Consider the following 11967-nt stretch of genomic DNA (forward strand, 5'->3'; position numbering starts at 1 on the left):
TATTACAATACACAGTTCATATAACACTACCATACCAAGCTAATACAGAGCTCATGTAAATCCGCCACACAGTGCTTATATAATACTACAATACACAGTTCATATAATATCAACATACCAAGATAATACAGAACGCATGTAAAACTGTCACACTGTGCGTATATAATATTACAATACACAGTTCATATAACACCACCATACCAAGCTAAAATACAGAGCTCATGTAAAACTGCCACACAGTGCTTATATAATACTACAATACACAGTTCATATAATACCACCATACCAAGCTAATACAGAACACATGTAAAACTGCCACACTGTACTTATATAATATTACAATACACAGTTCATATAACACCACCATACCAAGATAATGCAGAATGCATGTAAAACTGCCACACTGTGCTTATATATTACAATACACAGTTCATATAACACCACCCACCATACAAAGCTTGTATAACAACATGATACAGAGCTCATGTAATATCACTCATAATATTACCATAGAATGCTTAGATAATATTACAATACACAGTTCATATGATGCCATCAAATAGAGATCAGATAAAACCACTATACAGAGCTCATGTAACAACATCATACAAAGGTCATATAATACCGCTATACAGCACTTATATAATACTTTACTACACAGTTCATATAAAACCACCATTTAGAGCTCACATAACTCTATTCCACTATGCGTAGCTCATAGAATACAAACTTACCATGCTCAATTAATAGCACAAGACGGAGCTCACATAATACAACACACATACACATAATATACAATACACATAATACAGAGTTTATATAATACAATCATACATAGCCCATATAATAACTCCATACAGAGGTCACAATCTGACATATAGCTCATATAATACCACCATGCGAAGCTCGTATAATACAGCCAGAGTTTATATAATACTAGTATTCATAATCCATATGATAACTTCATATAGAACTCATATAATATCACCATATGGAACTCATATAGAACCATCGTACACAGCTCATATAATATCATCGTATAAAGCTGATTAATTACGACCATATGGAACTCATATAGTACCACCATGCACAGCTCATATAAAGCCACCATATAGAGGACATATAATACCGTACAGATCTCATATAATAATACAATATAATACCAAAATAAAGGGTTCACATCATACTGCCATACAGAAATAATGTAATACAACCTTCAAAACGTTAGAATTCAGCTGCCATAGTATTGCTACTATTAACCATCCCTACAAGGAGGCGGAGTCACTGTTTATAATGGCGCCCCCCTCTATGCATGTACATGAATGGGGTGTCCTTGTCCTGCCTTGTGAAAAGTTCATCATTTCCTCCTGTAATACAGTACATGTCCCAGAAGTTCTGGTGGAGGAACTGTAAGTCCCCGGAGTGTCTAATGGGTACGGATTAATAATTGACGTACTGTAAGGAATGTCTTAAATGGTCCATATTCCCAGCAGACCCTTGGTATTCCTCCTGGTACTCCTCCTCCTCTTCCTCCTCCTCGCCCCTTTCCCACTGTGAAAACATCAGCCCTTCCCTCTGTGCCAGTAAATCTCACCACCCCACTGCCAGGGGGCACTGCCTGTGGTCGGGGTCAGTGAAGGGTGGCGGACAGAATGTTATGTGGTAAATTACAATTTTCAGACGGCTCTAACCAAGTGAAGGGCTAGTTAAAGGGCCAGCGCATCTATTTACCGTACGTAAAATGTCCCTAAACAATTATTCCACATAACCTGAACTCATTACTGCCCTGTCTGGGGTCAGGATGGAGAAAAACTGAACTCTGATAGAAACAAGAAGACAAAATCCTGTCTGGACTCCTAGGATAGACAGTGAGAGTCCTCCTGGCCCCGCCCACATAGGCCGATTGACAGTCTTCTCTCTACACACGTAACTACAGGATCCTCATCACTTGGCTAGAATGAAGAGCGTCTACAAAGAGTGTTTAGTTTTGGAGAACCTGTCCTGTCTTGCACTACACACTGGTTTAAATGAGCACCATGTAATACCTCATTTGCCCTGCGGGGGCACTGTAGGAAAACCAATCACTTATTACCAGGTCTTCCCACACATTGAGAAGACGGGAGGAGTTCAGAGATGCTATGAACAAGGTCAGAGCTTTCACAATTAGGTCATTTATGTAAAGACGGCGTTGCTGTTCAGTGGTGTAGGAAAGCTGGGTGTAACGTCAGAGGATCCCGTAAAAGTTCTTGAGAGAAGTAGAAACATTTCTTCAGTGTTTAAGTGTCTACAGGAAGCCGAGAATGTGCGGTGAAAACAGGAAGGCCCGGCCCTGGAGAGGCTCTACACACTCCACCATTAGTACAAGTACACAGCCTCACAGCACGCAGAGTATTTCAGACCAATATCTATACAACTTGAACTGACATTAGTCTCTTCTATATGGACGCCATGTTTTGTAGATACATAGGGTATACAGTATTTACCTCAGTATTAAATATCACCGCATGGTATAGTATCAGCTGGGAACATATGTGTGCCTATAGACTGCTGCCTGCCAGATGTCCATGTGATGTCACTAATCTGACGCTGCCCTCCGGTGGGAGGACTGAGGGCCTGCGTGTCAGAGATAGCAACCACACACCTCACCCTGTGTCAGGCAAGAGTATACAGGAAGTCACTTATCAGACGCCCCCGCTCCTTTCATCATCTTGAAATGACCTAATTTTTCTGTTAAACCTATTTAAGTAATTTTATATTTTTTATTTATATTTTTAAATTTCCATGTCCCTATATAAAAAAAAAAATAAAAAATAGAAATCTATATCCTGCAATTTTCACTCTGGCCACTAAGCTTAATAATAGACTGACGTTTGCCAATTCTTTAGGGGTTTGTTGCAGCAGTTACCTCATTTACATCACAGCCAGGATTACACTAGAAGATAACACCTCCCTAGATAACACCACTATCTTGCCCTTCTCCACCATACACATGCATGCTCGGCCAGAGCAATAGGAGAAGACACTTGAAACCTAACTGCCCAATCCTTATCTTCCATCAGGGTGAATCTAAACCATTAGATGTAAATTGGTGGATTCTGCCAATACAAATGGAAAGTGTATGGGCAGCTTTAGATACATCAGATCAGCAGACAGTATCACACATGATAGGATTAGATACGCGGCTCAGTATACAGTATCACACAGGATAGGATTAGATACACAGCTCAGTATACAGTATCACACAGGATAGGATGAGATACATCAGATCAGAAGACAATATCACACATGATAGGATTAGATACACTGCTCAGTATACAGTATCACACAAGATTAGATACATCAGATCAGTATACAGTATCACACATGGTAGGATTAGATACACAGCTCAGTATACAGTATCACACATGGTAGGATTAGATACACAGCTCAGTATACAGTATCACACAGGATATGATTAGATACATCAGATCAGAAGACAATATCACACATGATAGGATTAGATACACGGCTCAGTATACAGTATCACACAGGATAGGATTAGATACACAGCTCAGTATACAGTATCACACAGGATAGGATGAGATACATCAGATCAGAAGACAATATCACACATGATAGGATTAGATACACGGCTCAGTATACAGTATCACACAAGATTAGATACATCAGATCAGTATACAGTATCACACATGGTAGGATTAGATACACAGCTCAGTATACAGTATCACACAGGATAGGATTAGATACATCAGATCAGAAGACAATATCACACATGATAGGATTAGATACACAGCTCAGTATACAGTATCACACATAATAAGATTAGATACATCAGATCAGTATACAGTATCACACAGGATAGGATTAGATACACGGCTCAGTATACAGTATCACACAGGATAGGATTAGATACACAGCTCAGTATACAGTATCACACAGGATAGGATTAGATACACAGCTCAGTATACAGTATCGCACAGGATAGGATTAGATACACAGCTCAGTATACAGTATCGCACAGGATAGGATTAGATACACGGCTTAGTATACAGTATCACACAGGATAGGATTAGATACACAGCTCAGTATACAGTATCACACAGGATAGGATTAGATACACGGCTCAGTATACAGTATCACACAGGATAGGATTAGATACACGGCTCAGTATACAGTATCGCACAGGATAGGATTAGATACACGGCTCAGTATACAGTATCGCACAGGATAGGATTAGATACACGGCTCAGTATACAGTATCACACAGGATAGGATTAGATACACAGCTCAGTATACAGTATCGCACAGGATAGGATTAGATACACGGCTCAGTATACAGTATCGCACAGGATAGGATTAGATACACAGCTCAGTATGCAGTATCGCACAGGATAGGATTAGATACACAGCTCAGTATACAGTATCACACAGGATAGGATTAGATACACAGCTCAGTATACTGTATCACACAGGATAGGATTAGATACACAGCTCAGTATACAGTATCACACAGGGTAGGATTAGATACACGGCTCAGTATACAGTATCACACAGGATAGGATTAGATACACAGCTCAGTGTACAGTATCACACAGGATAGGATTAGATACATGTGTTCATAAGTTAATTCAGTTACATGAAATCTCAGTCTCCTAATTGTGTCCTTTGTTTAATGCAGAAGAAGAAGAGGAGGAGGATCGATCGCTCCATGATAGGAGAACCCATGAACTTTGTACATCTGACACACATCGGCTCAGGAGACATGGGAGGGGGCGATGGGCTCCCCATGGTAGGTCCTTCATGTAGCTCCGTACACCGCACTGCACACAGGTATATAATAGAGAATACAGTGTAGACGAATATGTCATAAAATATCTGACACTGCGATTTCTTGTTTTGTAGGCGGGTCCAATGCAAGAACAAATGAGATCAAAAGGTGGTCGCGATAGACAATGGAGTAACTCCAGGATTTTGTAGCTGTATACACTGTAAGACACCGCTACCTGCAATCCTGTTATATATGTAATGTGCAAGAAACAGGGGGCAGTATTACACTACATACATTCATATACATATATGCAATAGTTGTATTCTTGTACATAGGAGTAGTATTATAGTAGTTATATTCTTGTACATAGGAGTAGTATTATAGTAGTTATATTCTTGTACATAGGAGCAGTATTATAGTAGTTATATTCTTGTACATAGGAGCAGTATTATAGTAGTTATATTCTTGTACATAGGAGGTAGTATTATAGTAGTTATATTCTTGTACATAGGAGCAGTATTATAGTAGTTATATTCTTGTACATAGGAGTAGTATTATAGTAGTTATATTCTTGTACATAGGAGCAGTATTATAGTAGTTATATTCTTGTACATAGGAGGTAGTATTATAGTAGTTATATACTTGTACATAGGAGTAGTATTATAGTAGTTATATTCTTGTACATAGGAGGTAGTATTATAGTAGTTATATTCTTGTATATAGGAGCAGTATTATAGTAGTTATATTCTTGAACATAGGAGCAGTATTATAGTAGTTATATTCTTGTACATAGGAGGTAGTATTATAGTAGTTATATTCTTGTACATAGGAGCAGTATTATAGTAGTTATATTCTTGTACATAGGAGCAGTATTATAGTAGTTATATTCTTGTACATAGGAGCAGTATTATAGTAGTTATATTCTTGTACATAGGAGCAGTATTATAGTAGTTATATTCTTGTACATAGGAGCAGTATTATAGTAGTTATATTCTTGTACATAGGAGTAGTATTATAGTAGTTATATTCTTGTACATAGGAGGTAGTATTATAGTAGTTATATTCTTGTACATAGGAGTAGTATTATAGTAGTTATATTCTTGTACATAGGAGGTAGTATTATAGTAGTTATATTCTTGTACATAGGAGGTAGTATTATAGTAGTTATATTCTTGTACATAGGAGTAGTATTATAGTAGTTATATTCTTGTACATAGGAGGTAGTATTATAGTAGTTATATTCTTGTACATAGGAGCAGTATTATAGTAGTTATATTCTTGTACATAGGAGCAGTATTATAGTAGTTATATTCTTGTACATAGGAGGTAGTATTATAGTAGTTATATTCTTGTACATAGGAGCAGTATTATAGTAGTTATATTCTTGTACATAGGAGCAGTATTATAGTAGTTATATTCTTGTACATAGGAGCAGTATTATAGTAGTTATATTCTTGTACATAGGAGTAGTATTATAGTAGTTATATTCTTGTACATAGGAGCAGTATTATAGTAGTTATATTCTTGTACATAGGAGCAGTATTATAGTAGTTATATTCTTGTACATAGGAGCAGTATTATAGTAGTTATATTCTTGTACATAGGAGTAGTATTATAGTAGTTATATTCTTGTACATAGGAGTAGTATTATAGTAGTTATATTCTTGTACATAGGAGGTAGTATTATAGTAGTTATATTCTTGTACATAGGAGCAGTATTATAGTAGTTATATTCTTGTACATAGGAGCAGTATTATAGTAGTTATATTCTTGTACATAGGAGCAGTATTATAGTAGTTATATTCTTGTACATAGGAGTAGTATTATAGTAGTTATATTCTTGTACATAGGAGTAGTATTATAGTAGTTATATTCTTGTACATAGGAGCAGTATTATAGTAGTTATATTCTTGTACATAGGAGTAGTATTATAGTAGTTATATTCTTGTACATAGGGGGCAGTATTATAGTAGTTATATTCTTGTACATAGGGGGCAGTATTATAGTAGTTATATTCTTGTACATAGGGGGCAGTATTATAGTAGTTATATTCTTGTACATAGGAGCAGTATTATAGTAGTTATATTCTTGTACATAGGAGGTAGTATTATAGTAGTTATATTCTTGTACTTAGTAGACAGTTTTATAATACTTTTATTTGTGTATAGGAATCCGTATTACACTATTTTTAGTCTTGCCTACATGGGGCAGTATTTTTTAGTAGTACATTACCCATCTGGGGGCAGCACTGAGCACAGGTTAACTCTTCTTCCTGCTTATTAGAGAAGACAATTACTAGTTGCTCTCCCACTCGCTCTATTCAGACACATAACCTCTTTATATATTATCCTCGTGTATTTTTTGACTATTAATAAATGATGGTTTCTGGTAAATTGCTCAGAATTACTAATTTGATTTGGTTTTTATCTGTAATTGACTTAGATTAAATACCTTACAATTAGCGAACCCTTAATACTTCTAAATGGATTAACATTCCAGTTATAAAGACTATGTGGGCGTAGGTTCAACACCAGCACGGAATAATAGTTACTTGTGCTGTAGCGCCACCATCTGGAACATTCTGTGACATTTAACTTTGGGAATACAATGCCATCATGTATCATTACCGTAAAATTAGAAAATAAAAATAGAAACTTTTTAAATTTTAAATTTTTTTGAATTGAATTCTGAAAATATGTATAGAAAAAAATATTAAGGATATATTTATTGAATTTATTCAAATATTTAAAAAAAAAATTTTCATGTCTTTAATTAAATTATTAATTTTTTTTTTTAATTTTAGGGAACAAGCACATTTAAAGAGCCATGATGAGGAGCAGGAACAAAGCGCAGCGCTGCAATCACTGGATAAGTTATTGAATCTTCCAAACTAAAAGAATTTTTTTTTTCCTGGAAACATTTTTTGGAGAACTGATAAAGAAATATCTAAAGAATGTGCAATATTTTTCTAGAATATTATAAATAAGCAATAGGTTTTTTTTTTCCCAAGGAGATTCCTGCTGTATGAGTTATGCCTGCCGTGGATTATCTGTCTCTTTTTACTTGTGTTTTTAAATTTTATTTTTTTTTGTGAACGGCTGGAATGAGTGAAGTGATGCCAGATTGTGAAATCGAATGCTCTTCCTAGACTGGTACATTAGACCATCCATCTTCGCTTCTCTTTGACTTCACATTCCAACATATTTCACACCCGAAAAACAAGTCGGTAAAAAAAATTTCCAGATATTCACGTTTTTGTTAGAACATGACTTTTCATCTTAAAGGGTCCTGCTCACATAGCATTCTCTATAAATAAGCTTTTTTTATTTTTACATCGATCGATGACCGTGAAAAATATAAAATACAAAAATGTACAACAAAATACAAAATGTACATTATTTAAAAAATATATATATTTAGTACAAAGCACATGTAATAAAAAAAAAATTCTATGAATGGTTTTGTATTTTCGGACATATCAGACATGACTGGTGTGTGTCGTAGAGAATTCATACACACTGCCGAAAAAAAACTAAAAAAAACATCATCTACGTATCTTGAAAAAAAATTTCACTTGAAATAATTTAAGAAAATTTATACAATTCAATATCTAAAATTCAGTTGCAATAGTACAAACGCATCAAACTCAAAAATCCCAGGCTAAATGTACTACCTCTACATCACGACCACGGTGCGGGGAGCTGACGCTGTACCGGAGTCTCTTCCATCAAAGTAGCCACATTTTTACCACCCACACAAGACGTAACCTATAGAGTAAAACTATATTATAGGAACTAACTCCATTTTTATTTTTAGCCAATTTTTCTTTTTATTACTTTATGTAATTTTTTTTTTTTAGAGAATTTTAATGTACTAAGGTTTGTATTAAAAATGTATAAAAAGACTCCAATGAAGGCTCAAAGGTTGTAAGAACAAGTTTTAGGGGTTTTTTTTTAGTTTTGTTTTTATTATATTTAATATTCCAAAAATACTATATAAAAAAATTTAAGTAATCCTTCGCTTATTGATCCCTTTCTGATGCTTCCTGTGTGCCCAGAATGGTCACCATTTTCTGGTCCCTCATGACACACAGGAAGTGGCTGCTCGGCCAATCAATGGCCTCAGGGGTAATCTGCCTCAGCCAGTGATTGGTTGAGTGGTACTTCCTGCGTATCGAGAGAGGCCAGGACGTAGAAACCGGAGCGGGGATCTGAAAGCATTGGAACAGGAGAGGTTGGAGGAATCGATAAGGGGAGTATTGCTTCTTTAATTTTTAACCCATTCTGAGCCCTACGTCAGGAACTTTTTTGGAGAACCCCTTTAAAGCCCAACCTTTCTATTTTAGTAAATAATATACGTCATGCGATTATAAATTTCTATTTTTATAAATTTTTTGATATTTTTTTTCTTTCCAGATTTTCTGGAAATTTTTCTTAAATATTTCAATAGTTTCCCCTTACAAATTCAACATTTATGATAATTTTATTGAATTATTTATCCAAATCTTGTTCTTATAACCTTCTGTCCCTGAAGGAGTCCCCCCCCCAGCTTAGAATATATCTATTAAAAAAAAAATCCAATTTTTTAGGTTTTATTGAAATTTTTTTATATATATATATTTACGATGTTAGGTCCCTATCAGCTTAGCTTGGGGTTTGCTTTTGGCCTATATGTATTGCACCGTAACAAGCCTGCCAGTCCATGTATTCACTTCAGTATTTCTATGAGGACAGCTAGACATTTACCGCAGCGATATTCACAAATAACATCGACAGACGAGACGACGCCACTTTTTATACCGTATGTCATTGGGCGTCACGCCGAGTGATATTTTAGATGTAAAGTTTTTAGCTTTTCTACAAACATCATAGACTGTTAATGTGCAGCTGGTCTGTAAAATGTGATTAGACCAGAATGGCGGGACTATTCTGGGAGCTTAGATACTAGCTTAGATACAGCTAGTTGTTTTTTTTTTTGTGTGTGTGCGCGTTGATAAATCCTGATCAGATCTATGAACCCATTCCGATATTGATTCCTTTGTCGTTGTATAGAGAGCTGTTGTTTCTAGTTCTGCACAATAAATGCAATTCTGTTCAAAAATTGGCTCAAGTTTTTGTATATTAAAAAAGTAAAAATAATTAAAATTTTTTTTAAAGAGATTCTACCATTCAAAACTTTTTTTTTGATAACTAACAGGTCAGAATAGCCTTACGAAAAGCTATTCTTCTCCTCCCTTTAGAGGTCTTCCTCACCCTGCCGTTCAGTTAAAAATCCGTTCTCCGTCTGTATGCAAATTAGTTCTCTCGCAGCACTGGGGGCAGGCCCCAGCGCTGAAACAGCCGACTGCGCAGGTGACCCCTAGCGTCGGAAGAAGAAAATGAAGAGGCCGTTGCTGATGAAGATGGAAGCAGCACTGGTGTTATGGTCTGGGGATCCCTGACCACGGACTGGCCCCTGACTGATAACTTCCCAGTCCAGTAAAGGAAAAACATATATAAAAAAAACAATAATAAGTATGAGCAGTTTGGATTTCTAGTGTGTGATACTCCTACACCCTGCCTCGCACAACTAGAAGTAGCCGTGGGCCCGACTAACTTGCCTGAATGGGCACGAGCACAGCCGGAGAAGTAGCTAACCTACAAAGGGAAATAGAGCCCCTGTCTAGCTTCACGTTTACGAAGGAGAGGCAGATACAGAACAAGCCCCCCACGGATGTCCAGACTTGGACTAACGGTGAACATGAGTAACACAAAAGCATAGGGAGAAAATAAACGTGAAACACAGAATAACTGAACTAAGCAAGGGATAGGGAAAAACAGAACTTAGGATCAAACACAAAAAAAACCCCTACCAAAATTCCAAACAGAAAAATACCTAGGGCTCGCTGCGCCCGGAACACTATGTCTGGATAGGAGCTCAATACTTAACGAACCAGTCCTGTGTGAACAGGAGCAAGAAACTGGGATGGGCCGGGATGCAGATGGTAGCAACTTCAGACAACAGACCATTACTGAGCACAGGAACAGAAGTTTAAGACCGGCATCAGATAGCATGTACAACAGCCTCATATAGTAAGGAGAAGGCCTCGCCCATGGCCTGTAAAGTATTCAGCACTGCAGAGAACTTAACCCCTTCAGAGGCCAAGACACACCAGGCACTGATCCATCAGGCCACTCACCACGTGATCCACGCCCGAGTGCCAGAGCAGAAACAGCATGTCTGGTGTGAACATTCCCCTGCCGTGCATCAGGTGATTCACGCGCCGAATGCCGTCCGGACACTCTGCGCCTGAACCTAACAGGCCGAGACTGCTGAGACCGGGTCATAACAACTGGAGAGAGTTCTCTTGCAGCATTGGGGACACCCCCACTGCCGCGAGAGAACTAATTTGCATACCGGCGAAAAACGGATTTTTAACTGAACGGCGGCACGGACATCTAAAGATAGGAGAAGAATAGCCTTTCTTAAGGCTATTCCAAATTGTTAGTCAGAAAAAAAAAAGTTTTTAATGATAGGATCCCTTTAAATATTGCGATAAACCAGCCTTGGCTTGAAAATAGGTCAATAGAACAGACTCCAATTTCTTCATGTGGACACGTCGGTGATCTCTAAAGTGATGTACTATAGAGGTTGAGCCACAGACCCTCGCATGTAACGACATGACTTTTTGGATGTTTTTGATGTCCCACTAGGGTTGAGCTGATCTTGACTTTTCAGGATCGATTTTAAAATCCGATTTCCGATCATTTTTCATTCGAACCCGATCTCGATCCCAATGCAAGTCAATGGGATTTTTTTTATTAATCGGAGATCAGATTTTAAAAGCAATCCTACCCCTTGGTGTCCACTTATCTCCAGAGATGGCTGCTCCGGTGCCTTCCTTCTTTGCCTCGCTGCCGCTGCTCTTCTCTCCTTGCTGCCCCCTCCCTGCCAGGTTAGGAGAGTGTGGGCGGGTACTGGGAGGGGAGATGTCACGTTTCCCCGCCCTGTACCCGCCCACACTCTAAGCCACAAGCCCCGCCTACCTAGCGCTTTAAACACTAACCTGGGAGGCGAGGCAAGAAGAAGGAGGGCACCGGAGCAGCCATCTCTAGAGTAAGTAGCTGCTAGAGATTTAGTTTAGCCTTCTATTCGAATGAATGGAGGCAGCCGGCGCGCAGGGGGTTAAGGCTGTGTGCCGGCTGCTTCCATTCATTCCT

The 11967-nt window shown here is 37.7% G+C and overlaps 1 protein-coding gene across 1 annotated transcript in view; it reads left to right on the forward strand.

Moving 5' to 3' along the window:
* CDC42SE1 (CDC42 small effector 1) overlaps window positions 1–9836 on the forward strand; it is a 29649-nt gene extending 19813 nt beyond the window's left edge. Inside the window, exons 3-5 of the mRNA XM_075283288.1 lie at window positions 4679–4789; window positions 4903–4988; window positions 7572–9836. Coding sequence (XP_075139389.1) covers window positions 4679–4789; window positions 4903–4977 — 186 coding nt within the window. The 3' untranslated portion in view covers window positions 4978–4988; window positions 7572–9836. The remainder of the gene's footprint in view (window positions 1–4678; window positions 4790–4902; window positions 4989–7571) is intronic.
* Window positions 9837–11967: the final 2131 nt, after the last annotated feature.

This window comes from Leptodactylus fuscus, chromosome 7, assembly GCF_031893055.1.
Source record: "Leptodactylus fuscus isolate aLepFus1 chromosome 7, aLepFus1.hap2, whole genome shotgun sequence".
NCBI classification, from domain to species: Eukaryota; Metazoa; Chordata; class Amphibia; order Anura; family Leptodactylidae; genus Leptodactylus; species Leptodactylus fuscus.